The following is a 22,037-nucleotide window of genomic DNA, read 5'->3' as shown; positions in this document are numbered from 1 at the left end:
CCGCGTGGAGGGAGAGGCGCCGCTGCGGGAGCTTTGCTGGTGAAGGAGAAGAAGCAAGAGGACTGGCGGCTTTGAAATGCAACCCCCTGGTCCCGCCGGCCGCGGATTTGATTCGGCATAAGTGGGGGCCGAACACATGCTGAGCCGACTTTGCGCAGTGAGGCGGAGTAATTCAAACCCCTCCCAAAGAACGTGTGTGTGTGTGTGTGTGTGTGTGTGTGTGTGAGAGAGAGAGAGAGAGAGAGAGAGAGAGAGAGAGAGAGAGAGAATTGGATCAAAATTGGTGGCCAAAGGAGTGGAGGGAGGGAGGGAAGGGAGGAAGGGAGGGAGGAAGGAAGCCCTGCCCCCTGTGAAAAAAACTGAAGATGGAGCAGTGAATGAATAAACCATAAAAGCAACAAACAGTTAATGGGTAAGTAAGCTGAGGAGCAAGTTCTCAACTAAGGAAGAAATATAAGAAAGAAATATAAAAAGCTCAATATGCCAAAACACTTATTTTAGTCTTCATTTAATTACTTGTATTGTAGTCTGATGTAACATCTTTTTAAAGTTAACGTTAGTTAGAAAAGATAGGGTACAAAACTTAAATAATAAAAAAATTGTACATTCATTTTGAAAAATAAATGCAAGACTTGATTAATTTCATATCTTTATTTAAAATAGTTTTGGCATGGCATATGATTTTATTGACTCAGTTGGAAATGATGTGGATGTTGTATCTGATTCTGAGGTATATATATTCTTAAGTAACATAACATATAGCATATTGTCCAAACTTGCTAGACTATTTAATTGATCTTACTACTTTAAAGGGGGAGAGTTTTTTATGTTGCATTTATATATTATATTTATTACATTTATATTCCACATTATATATTTGTATTGTTATTTTAGTGTATATTGTCAATTTCGATAGATATTATATTGATATATCAATACTGATTTTAATCATACTAAATAACAATTACTGCTATTATTTATCAGCATTACATATTTACAGTTTTTAATATCGAGTTAGTCGTATTTTAGAATAATAGTGTTATCTTTTAATAGGATAATTGGCAAAATCTAATTCACATGTGATGGGTTGCATTCCAAAGGAATGTGAGAGGACAGGTTGCCTGCAAAATGCCAGGACCCAGGACCCTGTTGGTGCCATGTCTCTCTCTAGCCAGTCTAACAATCTAAAAGCTGAGCAGAGAGCTTTTTTTTTTCCAGGGTGAGCGGAAACGTATAGTCTTTGAGTGGCACTTTTCATGCCTGGCATTCATCAGGCTGAAACCTCGCTAGCAATCGGCGCTTGACGCTTGGTATGTTGCGCAAATGTCCAGCAGACGTGACAGCAGTTCAAACTGTGGCTCTCTTAGGTGCTGAGGCATGAAACTGTGCCACTCAAACACTATACTTTTCCGCTCACACTGAAAAAAAATTAGAGGGAACATTGATGGCCAGGATCCCAGAAATGGAGGGTTTCCGATTAAGCCATGTAATTCACTTATGTTAAATGGGTTAGTTACCAGAGGGATCTTGGGATTCCGAGCAGCTGCCACAGCTAAGGATCCAGAGATGATGTACTGGAAGAGAAGGAAAAGCAAGTGAACCACTATGGCTCTATCCCCAGAGAATAATATATAGACCCATATCTCTCCCCCACCTTAAATTATTTCCTACTGTCACTGCTTATTGTTCTCTGATTATTTGTTGTGTTGAACCTCAATCAACACTCCATATTCTAGCTCAGTGTTTCTCAACCTTGGCCATTCGCTGGCTGGGGAATTCTGGGAGTTGAAGTCCGGACATCTTCAAGTGGCCAAGGTTGAGAAACACTGTTCTAGCTGAAGATGCAGCTGTTGTAAGCCATTAAAGAAAGGAGCTACATTCACAGGCCTTTTGTGTAGCCCTGCACTACCATTCAGCATTTCCCCCATTTTGTTGTGGCAAGGACACAGCTCTCCAGATGCTGTGAACAACTGTCAAACTCAGGATTCCAGTTGAAGGAAACCACTAGGAAGGGTAGCCATAAATGGCAACTGATCCTCGGAATGATTATATGGACAGTCCTCAACCATCAAAATTGAGATGGGCAACTTGGTGCAGTTATTAAGTGTTATGTGACATGATTGTGCTGACTTATACCAAGAGAGGTCCAGGTGCAGCAATGAAGCAAATCATATAAGTCATTCGAAGCACAAATTCACAGGAATGTGACTTTCAATCTCCTGCTGGCTTCCCCATTGATTTAACATGTCGGAAGCTGATTGTGCAAATGGTGATCTCGTAGCCACAGGATGCTACAGCCATTGTAAAATGCACGCCAGGTGCCCAACAACCAAATCGTGATCATGGGAGCCTTAGAGTGACTATGATGGCCAGATGTTTGAAAACTGGTCCATCTCCCCCTCCTCCCCATCCCCCCCCCCCGTATTGTAGTTTGGAACAATTGCTGAATGAGCTGGGAATGAGGAAAGAGAGCCAAGGAAGTTACTCCCATTAATATTTGTAATCTCTTATGTTCAGCAGTTTTCTGAAATGTTCTGAAATTTGGAGAACAGACGTTAGCCACAAAATGGAACAAGCCAAGCTATTAAACCATAGCATCCTTCAGGTGAGGCCAGTTTGCCTTGAGGCTGCTATGATATGCACTGGGATATCCCTGGTTGTGCTTTTGACTTTTTTTTTAATACACCACTATGTAAAATTACCAAGATTCCACTCCAATAAGGCATCTTTATCGCACTATATATCACGAAATAATCTTCAGTTACATCGAACAGGATCCCAAAAATAATCCCTACAATTCCTATGAATATCTGTGTGATCTGGAAAGAGAGAGAAAAAGAAATCACAAGATCAGTGATGATCAGGAGTGGGGAACCAACAAAACTCTGAATGTCACTGAATTACAATTCCCAGCATCTCTCGGCACTGGTTTAGATCAATATTGTGCATCAGCCTCTGGAGAACCTATTTCTTTCTTCATTTCATCTTAGCAACTGGCCAGTAGGAGGCACTACACAATCAATTTCATCCTTGTTGGCACTCATCAGGCATAGGAATCTTTACGTTCAATCCATATATGTGTGTGTGTGTGTGTGTGTGTGTGTGTGTGTATTTTCTGAGGTTTTCGTGGGTGTTAGTATGTAGGTCTCTAGTTGTTCGGGTTTTCTCCCGCGTAGAATTGGAGATGTCTTGGTGACGTTTCGACGAAGTCACATTCGTCATCTTCAGGCTGCTGCTGACTATTTCAGGTTTGGTGTTTCCAGGAGCAGCAGCCTGAAGATGACGAATGTGACTTCGTCGAAACGTCGCCAAGACATCTCCAATTCTACGCGGGAGAAAACCCGAACAACTAGAGACCTACATATATATATATATTCATATTCATATTCATATTCATATTCATATTCATATTCATATTCATATTCATATTCATATATATATATATATATATATATATATATATATATATATATATATATATATATGAATAAAAGATTTTGAAAAAGGGTGATAAAAGCTAAGGAAAGGATTCCCCTCCCGCACCCCCCAGACCTCATGCTACAACCCTCAAGATCAACTTCCCTTAAGGGGGAGGTGATTATATAGTTCTTAGCTGTTACATTAGCTGGCCAATAAAACAAATCATCATCATCATCATCATCATCATCATCATCATCATCATCATCATCATTTAACAACCCCCTAATCCCTTGTGGGGTAGAGTCTGGGCAACCTAATGGAATTAACAGAGTGTTTTAATGGACGGATGCCCTTCAGTATTTTTCAGAGTATAAGACGCTCCAAAGTATAAGACGCACCTAGCTTTTGGGGAGGAAAACAAGAGAAAAAAAGTCTGCCTCTGCCTCCCAGCAATTTGCCTCCTTGCACCAAACAGCAAATGGTACAGACGATATACACTGTTTGTGGTGTTGCATTTCAGACTATACTTGTACAGATGCTGTTAAAATGGATGTGGCTTTCTGGAAGTTTACATAATTGTCTGCTATTTAAAAGAAAATACAATAGCACTGGACCTCTTCAGATCAAGCATTTATTTTAAAAAGCTTCTTCGTTTTATTAAGTTGTCTAGAATAATAATAAAGCAGTATTTAAAAAATAAGTCTAATAATTTGAACCTCCTATAGGCATTTATAGTTATTATACCTCCTTGCAGCAAACAGCCTGTTTCAGTTTAGCCTGATTAGAAGAAAAAAAATCTGCCTCCCAGCAATTTGCCTCCTTGCAGCAAACAGCAAGTTTCACTTTCAATTTCAGTTTAAGCATGGGACCCCCAATGATCAGCTGTTTCAGGCTGCAGGGATTGTCATAGCCTATTGCTGCCTCCACAAGCTCCATTTTCTCCGTTTGCCGCAAAGAGGTAAATTGCTGGGAGGCAGAGGCCAAAGGGTGGGGGACGATAGCAATAGCAATAGCAGTTAGACTTATATACCGCTTCATAGGGCTTTCAGCCCTCTCTAAGCGGTTTACAGAGTCAGCATATTGCCCCCAACAACAATCCGGGTCCTCATTTTACCCACCTCGGAAGGATGGAAGGCTGAGTCAACCCTGAGCCGGTGAGATTTGAACAGCCGAACTGCAGAACTGCAGTCAGCTGAAGTAGCCTGCAGTGCTGCATTTAACCACTGTGCCACCTTGGCTCTGCGCCCATGATGGGTGGGTGGGGCTACATTTGGTGTATAAGACGCACCCAAAAAATTGCCCTCTTTTAGGGGGGGAAAGGTACGTCTTATACTCCGAAAAATATGGTATATTCTCATTGTACCCAGAGAGAGAAATATCTAGCTCTACCTAGGATTGAACTCACAGCCTCCTGATTATGAGGCGAGAGCTCCACCTCTAGGCCACCACACCACTTTTGGCCAATCAAACAAATGGATGAAGAATGTTCATATGTACATAACAAAGAATCCTCATGGTCCTATTGCAACAGAATAAGGGACCTGGGGATTTCCAAAACATGAAGACCATCCTACTATTCCTCTCCATACTCACCCCCAGAGCCAGAGGTTCACCCTGAAAAAACTTCTTCAGTGGGACTGGAAGATCAGTCTGAGTGGTGGAAGACAGGGACCCTGGGTCCAGAACTAGAGGAGAATCCATGCTGGGCTTTACAAAAAAAAAGGAGGCTCCTTCAGGCCAGCAAATCCAACAATGCTGGGGGGACTGTAGAAAGGAAGGGAAAAGAGGGAGAATGTAGAAAGAAAGGACACAATCCCCATCTTTTAATTTCCCATTCCTCAGGCTCTGCATCAGGAATCTTATAAGGAACGCACTTTACGGCACCTTTTCCCCCTTAAATTTATCCTTAAATTGCAGGTACCTGCCGTAGCAGACAATGGAATTAGTGGTTGCATATTCCTAGAGTGAAAATAAAGTTATTCTGGGAATTGTGCCTGCAAGGAGAATCTCGTATCTTTGGGAGAAGAGCAAAGAGAGGATAATTAAAGGTAAAGGTTCCCCTTGCACATCGTTCCCAACTCTCCGTTGCTCATCTCCGTTTCAAAGCCGAAGAGCCAGCGCTGTCCGAAGACGTCTCCGTGGTCATGTGGCCGGCATGACTAAACGCCGAAGGCGCATGAAATGCTGTTACCTTCCCACCAAAGGTGGTTCCTCTTTTTTCTACTTGCATTTTTACGTCCTTTCGAACTGCTAGGTTGGCAGAAGCTGGGAGAAGTAAGAGGAGCTCCTTCCGTTACTTGGCGCTAGGGATTCGAACTGCCGAACTGCTGACCTTTCTGATTGACAAGGCTCAGGGTCTTATCCACTGAGCCACCAAATTAAAACCTTGCAAGACTGAGTGGCTCTGGGTTTGGGGAGAATTGGCTCAGGGAGAATAGCCACCTTTGGTCTGGTTTTTGTTACACTGTACTTTTATTAATTGATTTGATTCTTTGGTTAGTTTTTATTGTTTTTAAATGTGGTTTTACATTCTGTAAGCCTCCTTGAGCTGCCATCGGCAAATAGGCGGCAATATAAATTCAATAAATAAACGAATCTTTCAAATATGACAAGAAAAATGACAAGATGGGCTCTAAGCAGGAGTCCGAAATCTCAGAAGAGTAAATCTCTGGTTCCGGTGACCAAGCCAAATTTCATCAGACAAGAAAACTGTTCATGTCTGAACCTCCAACAAGATTAGACAAAGCATTCTACACACACACACACACACACACACACACACACACACACACACACACACACACACCCCTCCGTTACTTCATTCTTCTGCTTTGGGGCGCAGAATCCATTGAACCTAAAACCAATGGATTTAACAGATTAAGAGAGTTGGATGGGACCTTATAGGTCATCTAGTCCAACCCCACGCGCAAGCAGGAGACCCTACACCATTTCTGACAAAGGGCAGTCCAATCTCTTCGTGAAATGGAATTGGAAACGCGCAGATTCTAAGCGGAGGAAGAGGGGAGGGAAGCAAAAAAAGCGTTCCTCGGGGGGGGGACGATTTAGGAACGTTGCTACATGGCCTGGATTCAGCCGCTGGGCTAAGCCTGAACAGCCATCCCGAAGCCCCGCAGTCTAGGAGAAGGGAGAAGGGGAACGAACCGACTGAGATTGACCTATTCAATCGACCAACTTCTTATTCTCCCAGCTTTGCCCTTCGCCCCGTCCGGGAAGGACCAAAGTAACTCACCCAAGTCGGAGTAGCGTCGGAAGAGTAGTGTCCCGTCTCCCTTTCTCCTTCCTTAAGACTCGGGCGAGCGACTCCTGGGTTGCGAGGAAGCAGGGAGCGGGTTCTAACGCCGCTAGTTCAAAGAGGTCTCTATCCTTCCTCTTCTCTTCTTCGAAAACCCATTTTCGCTTCCTTAGAGTGGAGCCTTTCAGGGAATCGCGTGGCTCGTACTTGTTTAACCTTTGCAGCCCCAAGACGCATCGCCTCTAAACATCTTTTTTAAATGTTTTTATTAAACAGTTTCCCCCCCATTTTTTAAAACACAAATATCATCTTTGAAACATTTCCACATCGGTAAGCCTCCATTATACTCTTCATATCCGTACATGTATACCTTTATATCCATATCTATATCTATATATTTTTACACATTTTCTATCTACTCATATGGTAATTTCTACTTATATTTCTTCTATACATATTACTCTTTAAAGGTATTTCTATACATCTTATATCATTCTGTGTACATATACATATACATATACATATACATATACATATACATATACATATACATATACATATACATATACATATACATATACATATACATATACATATACATATACATATACATATACATATACATATACATATACATACATACATACATACATATATATATATATCATAACTATTATTCTGTACTGTTTTATATACGATCTATCTTATATTTCCCCCTCTTATTAATTATGCAATTTTACGATTGTTTTCTAATTTCTTAATCTTTTTTCCCTTTAATGCTGTCTTATTCTTTGCATCTTTCCTCTAGATATTTGTACCATAAATTCCATACTAAGTTTCTGAGCATCTTTTATTTTTAAAAGATTTTTATTAACAAACGTAAAATACACAAACAAAAAACTTAGACGTACACCACATTTATACAATACAATACGAACAGGAACTTCCTATTCTTTATAATAGCAATTATCAATCGATACCGCTCACCTTATATTATTTCCCCTTCTATTGTATTTCATTTGGATTTCACCCTTCTTAACCCTCTTATTTTACTCATAACTATTATTTTTTTGAGTTTCGTTATATTCCTTCATTGATTCTTGTTTCTTCCCTCCATCCACCTATACCATTTATCCCATATCTGGTAGAATTCTGATTCTTCTTTTCCCTGGATTTCTTTAGTTAGTTTGTCCATTTCGGCACAGCATCTTTTTAAGCCATCCGAACTTTTTGTTTTGCTGTAAAGAACAAGGGAACGTGTTGGGGACTTTGTCGCATGTAAAAAAAAAAAGTCAGATCAAATCTTGAAAGAGGGCAAAACCTAAGGTCTCCCAAGCAATTATGTCTGATCTGAATTTTTTTGTTTGTTTGTTTTAAAAAAGGAGACTTTTCTGCTTCGTCTCCTTTTTTTATTAAAGAATTTTAATAGATTTTACAAATGTTTTCCCTTCCCCTTCCCTCCCCCCACCCCAACCCTAACCCCCCTCCAACCCTCCCTCTCTCCAACCTCCCAGAGCAAAATACAGGGTATAAACATTTAACAATCATACACTAAGATAAGCTAACTAACTATAGCATCCTACCTCCCTCTTGTACTTTAACTCCCCTTTTATTAAGCTAACTTTAGATAAATTGTAACATTCCTTATTCATTCATTCATAAGCTAGTTGAAATTTCTTAGTCCAATATTTATTTTGAATATAATCAGTCCATCTTCTCCATTCCAGCTTGTATTTCTGATCTGAATAGTCCTTCAAATATGCTGAGATTTTGGTCATTTCTGCTAAGTTTACTACTTTTAACGTCCATTCTTGAATAGTAGGTAATTCTTCCTTCTTCCAATACTCTGCCACCAACAATCTTGCTGCAGTTGTTAAGTTCAGAATCAAATTAGTCTCTATAACTGTAGTCTGTAAATATACCTAGCAAGAACATCTGGGGAGTGAACTTTATCCTCTTTTTAAGAATATTTTGAATAATCCACCATATTTTTATCCAAAATGCTTTGACTTTTTTACAAGTCCACCATATATGATAATACGTAGCGTCAACACAATCACATCTCCAGCATTTAGACTGTAAATTCGGATACATACAAGCTAACCTTTTGGGATCTAAAAGCCATCTATAAAACATCTTATAAAAATCCTCTCTCAAGTTTTGAGCTTGCGTAAATGTTACATTTCTTACCCAAATCTTTTCCCATGTTTCCATCATCTGCTTCGTCTCCTTTGAATGTCTGTGGGCAAGAGTGGCCCTTGTACAAATTTATCAGAAAGTGAGCATTTCCTCCTGAGCACAGCTAAGCAAATAAAGGGACGAGCTGACCAAATATACTTTATTTTATTTTATTTAGTTTGTCAGTCATGTACAAGATAACAGGTATAGTATAGACATGGACATGAACAAAGAAAATGAGCACAAGGAGACAGTAGGACAGGGATGTTAGGTACGCTGGTGCGCTTATGCACCCCCCCTTACAGACCTCTTAGGAATGGGGTGAGGTCCACAGTAGACAGTTTAAGGTTGAAGCTGTGGGGGTTTGAGGATGTAACAGTGGAGTCAGGAGGAGCATTCCAGGCGTTGACCACTCTGTTGCTGAGGTTGTATTTTCTGCAATAAGAGTTTGGAGTGGTTTACCTTAAGTTTGTATCAATTGTTTGCCTGCGTATTATTGGGGTTGAGCCTCCATCTTTCCAAGCCTCTTTCCCAGCTCTTGATCTAAAAGTTTGCCAATCGTTTTAGAGAACAAGAAATTCTCACAAAACTGATTTTTTTGTGTGTGTGTGTGTGTGTGTGCGTGTGCTGTTTTGCTATCTTCGCATGACAAAAAAAATCAGGATTTCCTGCTTAAAGAACAAAATTTAGGCAGAAATCAGTGTACGTTATTCCCACTTCCCCTTTCGAAAAGCAGAAGGGGAAAATGACTGGGTGAGTTGAAGAATTAAAAAAGAGATTTTTTTTTTTAAAGAAATGCTTCTAAGAACAACAGCGGTACAAATTGCAGTGTCTTGTGAAATAATTATGCCTTTTTAAGCTTTTTTTTTAAACTGACACTAGAAACAATAAAAAAAGATTCAGGAGTCCAGCATAAACATAGATGTAAACCAGCTGAGAAGTTGGCTCAGCAAGTTGGCGACTTCTCCTATTTTTTAATATTATGGGATTGTTTTCTGGGGCCCAGAATGGTGTTTCAGTAAAGCGTTTTTGAAAGCAGTGATGTTTCGCCTCTCCAGAACCAGCCTCCCCCCTGGATGGTCAGAGGAGAGCAGATAAGAGTGAACAGGAGTAGCCTTTTGATAAGCACATCTGTCCCTAGTCGAGAAAACCCCAGGATCACTTAATTTATTTCTGGATCTGAGTTAATCCTCCATGTTTACAGCTTAGACAACTTTAAAGCAAGCGATCAATTTGCTTTCCATGGAGTAAATTTTGCAATCAAATGTCACAGCCTCTTTTGGGTGGGCATTGGCTGGCCACCAGGAGATGCCTGAGCCTCGGACCAGTGGGGAGGAGACAAGGGAGAGTGAGCCAGATCTCAGTAGTGAGTTGTTCCTGGATGCCCGGCACCGAAGAGCTAATAGGCGTCAGGAACAGTTGCGCAAGTACAGGAGGTAATTGCACTCAGCTGGTGGTCATTAGGCTCTTCTCCAGACTATAAAAAGGACTGCTTGTGCACACACCCCTCTTGCAGAAGTCAATGCAGGAACTAATGTTGGAGAATAAAATTGTGAGCTTGGCAGGCTGGATTGCTGCCAAGATTTATCTGTGTTGGATTGCTGCCACAGTTTATCTGTGCCGGCTTGCTGCCAAGGACCTGTCTGTCTGTTAATAAATTCCAGAAAGTATCTTTGACTCGGAGTGCGTTGGTGTGGGAAGAGGGGGGTCAGAACACCTAACCCTAAGTAGAATGCATTGAACCATGAAGTAAATACACTACAAACATACTAAACCCAGGTTAAAATTAACCAGTTGCTGTATGGATTTAGCCTGCTCTGAGATACAGCCACTGTGATCAAGAAATTATACTTTATACCAGAGGTGAAATCCAGCAGGTTCTGACAGGTTCTGGAGAACTGGTATTGGAAATTTTGAATAGTTCAGAGGACTGGCAAATACCACCTCTGGCTGGCTCCAGAGTGAGGTGGGAATGGAGATTATGCAGTATCCTTTCCCTGCCATGCCTATCAAGCCATACCCACAGAACCAGTAGTAAAAAAAATGAATTTCACCACTGGTTTATACGTAACATGTTGCGTAAACCCAGCCAACTGCATATTTTCCAACAGCAACAGTGGTGGGTTTCAAAAAAATTTAGAACTTTTTATGTAGGTGTGGCCTGCTTTGTGGGAGTGGCTTGCTGGCCATGTGACTGGGTGGGAGTGGCTTGCTGGCCATGTGACCGGGTGGGCATGACCAACTTGCAAAATGTTGTGAAACTCACTTAACAACGCTCTTGCTTAGCAACCAAAATGTTGGCTCAGAAACTCTGGCATTTGAAGCACGCAACTCTTAAAGCTGTCAAGTTACAAGACCCTTGCACCCTTTAGAAAAAAAAACCATGAGTGTTCAAACTTGACAGCTTTAAGACTTGTGGACTTCAACTCCCAGAATTCCTCCTCTCGCTCTTCATCTTGATGATGGGCGGATGGGCGGACGGGCAGGACTGGAACCGGTTCTAAACGGCACTGTAGATTTGTGGAACCTCTTCTACAGAAGAGGTTAGAACTGGCAGGAACCCACCCCTGAACAGCAACCATAATTTGGTACCAAACGCCTGCAAGTTCACAAGTGATACTTTAGCCAGTTCTCACATTCTCAAGCTCTCTTATGGACGGGTGCTCTGCTTAGTCCATGGAATCCTTTATGATCCACACTGATTTAAAAGTTCTGTGCATTTCCTTTAAAAGGTTTAAGGCTATAGCAATAGCAGTTAGACTTATATACCGCTTCATAGGGCTTTCAGCCCTCTCTAAGCGGTTTACAGAGTCAGCGTATCGCCCCCACAGTCTGGGTCCTCATTTCACCCACCTCAGAAGGATGGAAGGCTGAGTTAACCTTGAGCCGGTGAGATTAGAACCGCTGAATTGCAGATAACAGTCAGCTGAAGTGGCCTGCAGTACTGCACTCTAACCACTGCGCCACCTCGGCTCTCCTCGCTTCCATTTGCAGGAGGCCAAATGCACCCTGGAAGAGCTGCTGTGAAAGAAAAGTAATTCAGGGGCGAATTGCTGGCGGTTTGCAGTCGGAGGGTGAGTGTTGCTTGGCACTGGAAGGTGTCACATTCTGATAAACAACCACAATCTAAACAAATGAGAAATTGAGGTTTTAAGGCCGTTTGGTTTTGTACTTCTATTTTTATTGCACTGTACGGCATCCCGAGTCACTTTGGATAGCGAGAGGATGGCATGCAAATTTAATAAATAAAACAGATAAAATTAATCTTTTATCTACATATTTCTCCTTCCATAGCTCAGAGTAGAAGCCCTCAGCTTTCCAACACTCCACTGGCTATTCCTATCTGTCCTTGTTTTAAATAAAGCGGCTTGATTCCATTCTGAAGGGGGAATGTGGGTTTTCGCTGGTGAATAAAGATAGCACTGTCTCTCTTGAAAGCAGCTGCATCCTTTTCTGTTTGGAATGCCTGGAGCTACCTCCCAAGTCCCAGAAAAAAGATCCAGCTGCTTTAAGGACTCCAACACAGCTGCTGGGTTCAAGTTCCTACACATCCCAAAGCAATTTTTGAAATTCACTTTGAAGTGCTATCTGTATCATTTGGAGATGAGGTGGTGGCACTTACTGTATATTTCGGAGTATAAGATGCACCATTTTCCCCTCAAAAAGAGGGTGAAAATCTAGGTGCGTCTTATACATTAAATATAGCACATTTGGCCTCCTGAAACCCCGGCCCCTTCACAAAAATGGATGTGCAGAGGATTTGGGAGGCCTGCAAAGAGCTCCCGGGGGTTGGGAGGGCATAAACGAGCAAAAAATGCATCATTTTTTGCTCATACTCCCCCCTCAGGCCCCAGGAGCACTCTACAAGCCTCCTAAAGGCTATACATGCCTCTTTTTTTGGCAAAAACGGGGCATTTTTTGTTCTTATTTGTCTCGCCCCGCCTCCAGAAGCACATTGCAGACCTCTTAAATTCTCTGCATGCCCCGTTTTTCACAAAAATGAGGTGCACAAAGGGTTTGGGAGGTCTGCGGAGTGCAAAACCTTTTTTTAAAAAAATTTACCTCTTCAAAATCTTGGTGCGTCTTATACTCCGTTGCGTCTTATAGTCTGAAAAATACGGTAATTGGGCAGGGACAACCTTATCTCCTCCCCTGCCACCCAGAGATGAAGTCTGGGCTCGCTGAGAAAGTTGATTTACTTTCTTTAGGTTTATTACAAGATGAGAATATCTCCACTAGTATTCAGAATCCTTGATTTGCAACATAGCAGGGTGCCAGTTTGGTCAAGGACTAGGCTAGAAAATGGGAGGCCGTGAGTTCAAGTCTCACCTTAGCCTTGAAAGCTAACTGGGTGACTTTGGGCTAGTTATACTCTCTCAACCCAACCCACCTTACAGGATTGTTGTTGTGTGGAAAATAGGAGGAGAAAGGTGTATTGGATATATTCGCTGCCTTTGAGGTATTTGTAAATAATAAAAGGTGGGAATGGATGGATGGATGGATGGATGGATGAGATGTGAAACCCAATGATTACTTTGTTCTGCAGCACACTTAGTACATCATGTAAACGGTTCACCGACAAAACCGCGAAGCCCTTATCCATGCCGACATAAGTGCGGAGGGCAAATCTGCGCCGTCCGAAGCACTAAGGAAAAAGGCGACCCTAACATGATGACATAACCGCAGAGGGCAAATCCGCGCCTTCCGAAGCACTCAGCACCCTAACCCTAACCCTAACCCTAAACCTAACCCCTAAACCTAATCCTAACCCTTACCTTAATTTAAATCGGCTTTCTGCCGCCGCGCTGTTTTAAAGCGCCCTTCTGTCACTGCGCTGTTGTCGCCGCAGTGATGACATCGCAGCTTTAGCAACGCGGTTTTGTCGCCGCTATTTTGACGAGCACGGTTTTGTCGGGCCACGCATGTAAACTAGAATCGTATGCTGATTGGCTACTATTATATTCTACCATTAACTGCTTAAATCCTATTAGTCTGTATTATTCAACAAAGTATCAGAAAGCCACATTTCTGAATCCCTTTGATTAACTTACCCACCTTCCTCTGGAATCTTACCGTTTCAGTGAAAGGATCTCGGCAAAGCATCTTACAGCCAAAAGACGCCACTGAGATGGAGATGCAAAACTCCAGGATGGTGACCACGATAAGAAAAACCAATATTCCCTTACCGATATTCTACCAATGAAACAGAAAAGTAACATATCCATTTTTATTCATACAGATAAGGCACATACCGGCATATCTCCAATTGTGGAGTAAGGAAGATGAACTGGATGAGATAGGCAGGATTCTTGTCTTGTCTGGCCCAAAAGGGGATGAAGCATTTTTTTTAAAAATGGAGAGCAATGGAATACTGTTTAAAAGTGTCTCTGGCAGACACCTCCCTAATTCACTGCAGTATACAAAGAAGGAAGTGGGGCAGCCCAATCAGACTTGTAAGATTCTGTTGCTACAGCCAGTTTTTGTAAAAAAAAAAAAAAAAAAATAGTTACAGCCTTCCTGCAGAATTGATTTCCTAATCTGGTCTAGTTTGTGAGACTCACAAATACCTTCTGGGTATATAGTCAAGGGTGAAATATCTAATCTGATCACAATCCAAAAGCAAAAACTGCAACCTAGTTTTGTAAATAAAAAAAAAAAAGGTTTGGTCAAACCGTCAAATGCCAGCCTCAAAGCAATAGCAATAGCTGTTAGACTTATATACCGCTTCATAGGGCTTTCAGCCCTCTCTAAGCGGTTTACAGAGTCAGCATATCGCCCCCAACAACAATCCGGGTCCTCATTTTACCCACCTCGGAAGGATGGAAGGCTGAGTCAACCCTGAGCCGGTGAGATTTGAACAGCCGAACTGCAGAACTGCAGTCAGCTGAAGTAGCCTGCAGTGCTGCATTTAACCACTGTGCCACCTCGGCTCTAGTTAGTTTCTTTTTTTCCTATGCACAAATAAAATTCTGGCAAAACATTAATTACTCTCTTACTATGCCCCCTTGAATTCTGCAGATGTGCTGGTTACAGCTGCTTTGAAAGGATTGGGAGGGGGGGGGGAACCCAGAAGAGACAAAAGACAACCTTCCTGCCATTCCTTTCTATGATTAAATCTCTTTGGGATAGATTTTTGACACCATGAACTCCAAAGTGTTACGTCTCCACCAGTGGTGGGTTTCAAATTTTTTTAGAACCTCTTCTGTAGCTGTGGCCTGCTTTGTGGGAGTGGCTTGCCAGCCATGTGACCGGGTGGGAGTGACTTGCCAGCCATGTGACTGGGTGGGAGTGGCTTGGCAGTCATGTGACTGGCTGGGAGTGGCCAACTTGTAAAATGTGGTGAAACTCACTTAACAACGCTCTTGCTTAGCAACCAAAATGTTGGCTCAGAAACTCTGGCCTTTGAAGCACGCAAGTCTTAAAGCTGTCAAGTTACAAGACCCTTGCACCCCTAACCCTTTAGGAAAAAAAACCCCAGGGGTGTTCAAACTTGACAGCTTTAAGATTTGTGGACTTCAACTCCCAGAATTCCTCCTCTCGCTCTTCATCTTGATGATGTGCAGACGGGCAGGGGGAGGGAGCCTGGAACCGGTTCTAAACGGCACTGTAGATTTGTGGAACCTCTTCTATAGAAGAGGTTAGAACTGGCAGGAACCCACCCCTGGTCTCCACCTAGAGAACACCAGGAGCTCCCTTCTTCTTCTCTGTCCTGTTGCAACCTAGTTCCCACTGATGGATTTTGGAAGGTTACAAACATATAAAAAGGGACACCTGGGTTTCATCACATTTTTCCTTAGTGTCGTAACGATAATAGTTGCAGGTGTCGCCGATGTCAAATGGAAGGAGGGAGCTGACTGAGAAAGACAGGAATACGATGCCAAGGCCAGCTGTTATGGCACTTATCACATTCATTGCCAGCATGCCTTTCACCTAGGAGGAATGAAAAAATAATAATTAAGAAACATAAATTCACACAAGCGCAAACACAGAGCGACTTTATGGCCACCCAGATTTCCCCGATGGGAGAAAGAAAAAAAGAATTCAAAATGGCTTTCAGTTTTGGATTTGCTTTAGCCAGAAAAGGTGATGTTGATAAGCTCTGCACCCTAGTAAAGGTAAAGTTTCCCCTCGCACATATGTGCTAGTCGTTCCCGACTGTAGGGGGGGGTGCTCATCTCCATTTCAAAGCCAAAGAGCCAGCACTGTCCAAAAACGTCTCTGTGGTCATGTGGCCGGTATGATTAAAAACCAAAGGCGCAGGGAACGCTGTTTCCTTCCCACCAAAGATGGTTCCTATTTTTCTACTCGCATTTTTTACGTGCTTTCGAACTGCTAGGTTGGCAGAAGCTGGAGAAGTAACGGGAGCTCACTCCATTACACAGTGCTAGGGATTCGAACTGCTGAACTGTTGACCTTTCTGACTGACAAGCTGAGCACTTTAGCCAATGAGCCACTGTGTCCCTAATACCCTTGTAAGAAGGGTGGCTCAACTCCTTCAATCACCTCTCCCATGGTGCTTTTTGGACACATATTTGCATATCAGACTCTCCACCTGATCACCATGAAGGAAGAGAGTCAGCTTCAGAATGTTTGCTTCCATAGAGGCAACTGCTCCAACTAACTAAAATATTCAATCAGAGAGGAAGACACAGAACGTCTTTGTCCAAAAGTGGCAAAAAGAGATCCTCAAAGGACCTGCAGCTTCCCAAAAGGGAATTTGGGGGAGAAGCTCTTAAACAAGAATCCACAACCATCATGATGCTCCATTGGAGGTTAATGGTCCAGGAACATCAGAAATCCACCAAGCTCATGACTGGTAACCCAATGAGTTGTAGCTCTTCGGATAAGAGGCTTTTAAGCCGTGGCCTTCACTGGTCTCCCATAGGTTAATTACCAGAGGGATCTTGGGATTCCAAGCAGCTGCCACAGTTAAGGATCCAGAAATAATGTGCTGAAAGAAAAGAAAAAGCAAATCAACCTGGCTCCATCCCCAGAGAACAAAACTTACAGAAGTCTCTCTTCCATCCCAGGCCTATTGTCAGGGTTCCAGGTAATACACCCATAACAGGTAGAACTCTCCAAGGCAGGTAGATTCCTCAAAGAACAGTTTTATTGGATAGATCATATTGGCACAGTCTGGTGAAAACCAACTCTAAAGTTCCCCGCGGTTTTCACCAAGTTAAAAGTAAGTTTTCCCCCTTCCCCAGTCAGCCAGTCACATGGTCCAATCAGTGTGTCTTCCGGTTGCTTGGTAACGTCACTCCACCTCTCTCCAACCACCTGTGGGAAGGTCCTTGGTTCCCAGGGGAAAGTATTTTGTTTTGGCTACAAACCCCATCTATCTCTATTCCCCACTTCTCGACCCCTCAGCTCCGGTGTGGCAACACCGAAGCCCAGAAAACGGCCTCTGTGAGGCCAGCTTCATGGTTCACACCTATAATCCCTCTCTATGTTCACTAGTCATTAAGTAATGACATTTTTTTTGTGGTGAACCTCAATCAATTTTCCTTATTCCAGCTGAAGATGCAGCTGCTTTAAGGCATCGCAGCCAGGAGCTACATTCATAGGACTTTTGTATGACACAGCATAGCAGTAATATTCAGCAGTATTTTCCCCATGTCTCTACGAGAAAAACCAAAGGTCTCCAGATGCTGCAAACAAGAACTCTCAAGTCTCATGGTTCCCATGTCTTGCAATTTCCCGCTGGCTTCCCCAGTGATGTTGCTTATCGGAAGCAGGCTGTGAAAGTCACACATGGCAATCACGTGTCACGGGATAATGCATACCAGTTGCTGGGTGTCTGAATCATGATCTTATGACAATGGGGGCTCTGCAATGGCCACAAGGTTGAGGACTGGTCATCAGTCCCCTTCTTAAAATGTACAGGATTAAATACACCGTCCGAATGAAGCTTCTGGGTTCAGCGGCACTATAACTTCAGTCATTGAATGTGGTGGTTGGTAAGTAAGAACCCGCTATACAATAAGAGCCAAGGAGATTTACTTCTATTTTTTTGTAAAATTCAGAAGTGTTTAGAAATTTGGAGACCAGGCATAAGACAAAAATGGAACTAGCCAAGCAATCCTGTTTTTCTGAAGTATAGTCTGTAAAAAGATTTGGAGAAACCAAAAGCGGCTAAACTACAGCTCCAAGCATCCATCAGCAAAGACCAGGCTGCTGTCAGGCTGCTGTGATGGGCAGTTCAACATCTGGATCCTGAGTTATCGTGTTCAATTGTTTCAATATATCATCATGTAAAATTACCAAGATTCCACCCCAATAGGGTATCTTTATAAGCAGGAAAAATTACCAAGATTCCACCCCAGTAGGGTATCTTTATAAGCAGGAAAAATTACCAAGATTCCACCCCAGTAGGGTATCTTTATAAGCAGGAACTCACTCGAACCACTATCAATTAAGTTGACCAGGATCCCAAAAACTATTCCAGTGATTCCTATGAATATCTGAGTGATCTGTAAATAAGAGAAAGTAATCATTTCAATTCCAGTTGTCACTTTCAACTCACACACCACAACCAGAGCAGGAGGGCAGGGAGACATGCCAAAGCCTGATTGCGTTTTATCCCATCGCCTCCCAAAACTTTAAACTTTAATAAAATAATACGAGATTTTAAAATGGGATATCTAACTATAAATGCCATTCGCCCTGCAGATGCGACCTTCCCACAATGTGGAAAACCAACAATACTCCAGATGTCACTGAACTATAACTCCCAGCATCTGTTGGCATTGGCCACTGGTTTGGATCCTTATCTGTGGCTGCTCCGGCCCTCTGGAACGATCTCCCCGTTGAGATCCAAACCCTTATTACCCTTCCGGCCTTCCGCAAAGCAACTAAGACCTGGCTGTTCCGGCAGGCCTGGGGCTGTTGAACTATCCAGCTCCATTCGAGGTTACGACTGTTGTTGAATTTTAAATTGCTGTTTTTATTTTATTTTTGTATCCCCTCCCCTTCTTATTATGAGCCGCCCTGAGTCTCTCGGGAATAGAGCGGCATACAAACCTAATAAATCAAATCAAATCAAATCAATTATAGTGTGCCAACCTCTGCCAAATCTTGAGAGACCGCCTCCTGCCAATTACCTCCTTACGACCTATTAGATCACACAGATTAGGCCTCCTCCGAGTTCCATCTGCCAGTCAGTGCCGACTGGCAACTACGCGGAGGAGGGCCTTTTCAGTAGTAGCTCCGACCCTCTGGAACGATCTCCCCGTGGAGATTCGTACCCTCACCACCCTCCAGACCTTCCGCGCAGCCCTCAAGATCTGGCTATCCCGTCAGGCCTGGGGTTAAAGATTATAATCCATCCCCTCCCGAATGATGAATGAATGTTGCTTCTATTTTTAATTACGTACTGTTTTTATATGTCATTGTGTGTACTCCCTTCCCTATACGTTGTAAGCCGCCCTGAGTCCCCTCAGGGAAAAGGGCGGCCTATAAATAAATTTATCTACATCTACATCTATTTCTTTCTTCATCTAATCTTAGCTAGAAGGAGGCGCTATGCAATCAGTTTCCTCCTTGTTGGGATTCAACAGGCATAGATATTTTTTATGTTCAATCCCAACATAGCACACTTTATAATATCCTTTCACTCATTCTTTCCTCTTTCAAATTTTGATATTTTTACACTTTAGCAATTACATGTTCATCATTGTACCCATCCTATTTCAAACTCAGCCATGCTCAATGATGATTCAATTGTGGTCTCCATATACTGCATATTTAAGGGAATATTTGCCCAGCCTGAAGAAAAGACATAAAACTAGGTCTGGAAAAAGCCAATCAGAGAATGCAATTCTTATCTCTATTGGTTGGAGACCTGCATCATACGAATCAGCTCCTTCTGTCTCTCTCCAATCGTTTGCGTAATTGTTTTCTTGCCTTTGGCAGGAATGAGCATGGGTGGCGCTCCAGAAATACAACTCCCAGCATCCTCCAGGACTGGTCCCACTCACTGCAGCTGTTGGGAGTCATGTATTCACCTCTGGAAGGTCAATGTCGGCTGGCGACTCCCCGGGAGAGGGCCTTCTCTGTAACTGCTCCAAACGATCTCCCCGTGGAGATCCGGACCCTTACTACTCTTCCAGCCTTCCGCAAGGCGATTAAGACCTGGCTGTTCCGGCAGGCCTGGGGCTGTTGATTTATCCAGCCCCATTCTAAGCTATATGAATGTTATGAAATTTTAATGTCTGTTCTTTTTAATTTTTATATGTTCCCCTTTCCTGCCTTTATCTGTAAGCCGCCCTGAGTCTCTCGAGAGTGGGCGGCATACAAATCCTAATAAACTGTAAACTGGAAGACCCTCCATGTTTTCCCAAATGGCAAGACATTCAAGACAAAAATTAAACAGGGATGTCCATTGCTCTGATTTAACTGTCGTGCAAGGATGAATACAGGTATGACCACACTTAGATTTCCAAGAATCATTCAAAAGGAGGCGAACCATCATCCCCCACTCGTCTTTGTACTCACCCCCAGGGCCACAGGTTCACCCTGATAAAACTTCTTCACTGGTAACAGATGATCAGGCTCAGGGGAGGAAAACTGGGAGCCTTTACTCACAACCACAGGAGAATCCATGCTGGGCTTTTCAAGAATGAAAACTCCTTTAAGCCGGCCAAGTCAGGAACACTGAGGGACCCTAGAAAGAAAGGGGGAAGGGACAGAGAACGTATGAAAGGCACCCTCCCCTTCTTTTCATAACCCATTCCTCAATATTGAAGTTCTGCATCAGGAAGGCAAGAGGCTTCCCTAATTTGCTAGCTAGGTCGCCTTTAGCAACTTCCCAAGAGTTTCTTCACCCCTGGCCTCAGCATTTCAAAGAGGCCCCGATCCATCCTCTATCATAGATTTAAGGGATTTTCATTTACGTAATTCACAGGTGGGGCACAATCATCCGTGCCCACCCTCGGGGGTGGAAACAGGCAGGTGCCAAGCCCGCCTCCCCGGCAAATAGCAAACAACAACAACAACAACAACAACAACAACAACAACCCGAACCCATCTTAAAATGTACAGGATTAAGTACACCGTCCGAATGAAGTTTCTGGGTTCAACCCTCAACAGCCACCCCGGAGGCTCGCAATCTACCGCCCCGAACACGCGTGGAGCCATTTGCTCAGCTGCCGGCGCGCGGGTCGTGGGAAAGCAAGAAACGGGATTCTTTGTGATGCGCGGCGGAGAAGCGGCCCCGATCGAGGGAGCCGCCGCTTCCGATCTGGCCGAAGGAAGCGCAGATGGGATCCAGAAGCAGCGCGCCTCTTCGCGCCGTCGTCCCCGCGTAGCAGCCCCTTTCCCTGCCCACGGACTACCGCTGCCGCGACTCCGAAAGGACGAAGAGGAGCGAGTTGGCCGTCCTTCCTCCCTGCCTCCCTCCTTCCTTCCCTGCCCGCCCTTCGGACCGAGGCTGACCCGCTGGGCTCGGCGACGCTCCGTCTTTTCGTCCGTCCCGGCCGCGGCTCAATCGCGGGGCTCAGCGTCATTCGAGGCCCGTCGAGGTGGAGGGGATGATTCACCCAGGCGGTCTGTTTACAACCTGGAGCTTTTCTGCTTCCTGAACATTACCTCACCTAGTGGAGAATGAGCTAGAAAAACTTTGCAAGGTGGATGGAAGAAGCAGGAAGGCAATGGATAAGGTGGGTGGGATCAAGGAGACCCTAAGAATGAATGAATGAATGAATGAATGAATGAATGAATGAATGAATGAATGAATGAATGAATGAATGAATGAATGAATGAATATCAATCTCTCTCTCTCTCTCTCTCTCTCTCTCTCTCTCTCTCTCTCTCTCTCTCTCTATCTCTCTATCTCTCTATCTCTATCTCTATCTCTATCTCTATCTCTATCTCTATCTATCTATCTATCAATCTATCTATCAATCTGTCCATTCTTGAATAGTAGGCAAATCTTCCTTCTTCCAGTATTGCGCCACCAAAAGTCTTGCTGCAGTTATTAAATGCAAAATTAAGGATCGCTCCACTGAAATTTTTTGATGCATGGATGGGAGAAATGGGGGGAACATTAGTATGTAAAAACACAATATGCCTCTATTTGGCATGCTTTCTTTGTAGAGGTCGACCTGTTTTTTTTTTTAAAAAAGACAATTCAAGAAAGAATAGAACTCTAACTTAAAAAGCCCAAATTCTAAAAGCAGCCTGGTTG

The 22,037-nt window shown here is 43.2% G+C and overlaps 2 protein-coding genes across 4 annotated transcripts in view; both read right to left on the bottom strand.

Annotated features, from left to right (window-relative positions):
* The window catches only part of LOC106551915 (uncharacterized), a 30,785-nt gene extending 24,002 nt beyond the window's left edge, over positions 1-6,783 (bottom strand). The window contains exons 1-4 of the mRNA XM_087728012.1: positions 6,671-6,783; positions 5,014-5,184; positions 2,703-2,819; positions 1,518-1,574 (exon numbers count right to left, since the gene is read on the bottom strand). Coding sequence (XP_087584138.1) covers positions 1,518-1,574; positions 2,703-2,819; positions 5,014-5,121 — 282 coding nt within the window. The 5' untranslated portion in view covers positions 5,122-5,184; positions 6,671-6,783. The remainder of the gene's footprint in view (positions 1-1,517; positions 1,575-2,702; positions 2,820-5,013; positions 5,185-6,670) is intronic.
* A 2,222-nt stretch (positions 6,784-9,005) lies between these two features.
* On the bottom strand, positions 9,006-21,432 carry LOC148043045 (membrane-spanning 4-domains subfamily A member 4A-like). 3 transcript variants are annotated; one of them, XM_087727781.1, is made up of 7 exons: positions 21,287-21,432; positions 20,348-20,516; positions 18,208-18,324; positions 16,746-16,802; positions 15,623-15,781; positions 13,925-14,044; positions 9,006-11,977 (listed from the first exon to the last, which is right to left on the bottom strand). In XM_087727781.1, the coding sequence occupies exons 2-7, from the start codon at positions 20,453-20,455 to the stop codon at positions 11,891-11,893; spliced, it is 648 nt and encodes a 215-aa protein (XP_087583907.1). In that variant the 5' UTR covers positions 20,456-20,516; positions 21,287-21,432; the 3' UTR covers positions 9,006-11,890. The 3 variants fall into 3 exon arrangements, with proteins under 3 accessions (XP_087583907.1, XP_087583909.1, XP_087583908.1); XM_087727783.1 differs by lacking the exon at positions 18,208-18,324; XM_087727782.1 differs by lacking the exons at positions 9,006-11,977; positions 13,925-14,044 and adding an exon at positions 14,055-14,175 and having other exon boundaries at positions 15,624-15,781.
* Positions 21,433-22,037: the final 605 nt, after the last annotated feature.

This window comes from Thamnophis sirtalis, unplaced genomic scaffold, assembly GCF_051295495.1.
Source record: "Thamnophis sirtalis isolate CommonGarterSnake01/CBP01778 unplaced genomic scaffold, rThaSir2_p1.2 scaffold_13, whole genome shotgun sequence".
NCBI classification, from domain to species: Eukaryota; Metazoa; Chordata; class Lepidosauria; order Squamata; family Natricidae; genus Thamnophis; species Thamnophis sirtalis.
This window is presented reverse-complemented; position numbering and strand designations above follow the sequence as displayed.